This window comes from Carlito syrichta, unplaced genomic scaffold (assembly GCF_000164805.1).
Source record: "Carlito syrichta isolate Samal-C Ts95f unplaced genomic scaffold, Tarsius_syrichta-2.0.1 Scaffold306999, whole genome shotgun sequence".
NCBI classification, from domain to species: Eukaryota; Metazoa; Chordata; class Mammalia; order Primates; family Tarsiidae; genus Carlito; species Carlito syrichta.
In genome coordinates, this window is record NW_007251095.1 from 598,203 (window position 1) to 599,658 (window position 1,456).

Here is a 1,456-nt window from a genome sequence, read left to right on the forward strand (position 1 = left end):
GCGGGAAAATATTTGACAGGCGCTTTGGCCAGCTAAGTGACAGCGCCCCCCACATCTTGGGGGGGGGGGCTTTTCAGACGTAGCAGCTGTTGGCCACACTCTGAACGTTTATAGGATCTCGCGAGAACATGGCAAGATGCATTCTGGTAGTCGATTGGCTCCACACTTGGCATAAAGCTGATTGTGTCGTCAAGCCTTTAACGTTTGGTGGAAGCACTCCGCCGAGCTGGAAGCCAGCCTGTGAAGCTCCGTGACAAGAGCCAAAGCCCACCTCCTCTCAGCCTGAGGTATAGTTAAGATGAGTGAGAGTGGGTTTGAAAGAGATGGCAGCTCCACCTTCGGTGGAAGCAGTTACCAATCATCTGAGGGCGGAGGTGACAGTTACCAACCATCTGAGGGCGGAGCAGCTCCTATGCTTAAGGCCCAAAGGCCCAGGGCCCGAATCCAGAACATTGTACCTTGTTGTGTAAACCAGCTGCTTACCTCGACTCTGATTGCCGATGTGTTCAAGATTAGAGGAATTGTAGTGTCCCAGGTTTCCATCGTGGGGATAATCAGAGGGGCAGAGAAGGCTTCAAATCACATACGTTACAAAATTGATGATATGACCTCGAAGCCAATTGAGGCCCGGGTTTGGCTTGGCAGAGAAAAAGCCAAGCAGATGACTCCATTGCCAGTCGGAGTATACGTCAAAGTGTTCGGTATCCTCAAAGGTTCCGTGGAGACAAAGAGTCTCGAAGTGTTGAAAATCCATGTCCTGGAGGACATGAACGAGTTCACCGTACACATTCTGGAAACGGTCAATGCACACATGATGCTGGAGAAAGCCCAGCAAGCGGCCACTGGAGAAAGTGCGTCTGTGGCCCCATCAGAAATGAATGACCCCAGTGATAACAAGGAAGATCGCCTCGACCTTATCCGGAAGGAAGTGCTGCGTTTGATTCTAGAGTGTCCTCTGCAAGAAGGGAAGAGCATCCATGAGCTCCAGACCCAGCTCAGCGGCCTGAGCGTCGAGGTCATCAAGCAAGCGATCGATTACCTGACCTTCGAGGGCCATATCTATCCCACTGTGGATCGGGAGCATTTTAAATCGGCTGATTGAGGCACCAAAAACATCTTTTCATTTTACGAAGACCCCTGCGTCCAGCTGTGAGTAATTTTGACCTGTGGACTTTTAGGAAGTAGGATTTTTTCAGAAAAAATCTCAACTGGCATCTTTTGGCAGCTTGCTGCTTTTCCAACTGCTCTGAATTTTTCTATTTTTCTGTTTTTCTAACTATATTTGAAGCTCAGAGGGAGATGGTAATGGAAAAATGAACAGAACTCTTTGTAGGATTTACCAGCAAGGTAATGGAAACACTTTAGGATGGATGAATTTTGGGGGGAAGAGCTACAGAAAAAAGTTGAAACTTATTATTTTAATTATGTGAGCTTTTTTTTCTGAATCTATATATTT

General features: G+C 47.5%; 1 protein-coding gene across 1 annotated transcript; it reads left to right on the forward strand.

Moving 5' to 3' along the window:
- The first annotated feature begins 298 nt into the window (after positions 1-298).
- RPA4 (replication protein A4) lies at positions 299-1,102 on the forward strand. Its single transcript, XM_008063701.1, has one exon. It carries the CDS (start codon positions 299-301, stop codon positions 1,100-1,102), a length of 804 nt encoding a protein of 267 aa, XP_008061892.1.
- The last annotated feature ends 354 nt before the right edge of the window (positions 1,103-1,456 follow it).

Bases quoted from the DNA above. Each gene is read 5' to 3' on its own strand.
- RPA4 (XM_008063701.1), top strand. From the start codon at position 299: ATGAGTGAGAGTGGGTTTGAAAGAGATGGCAGCTCCACCTTCGGTGGA.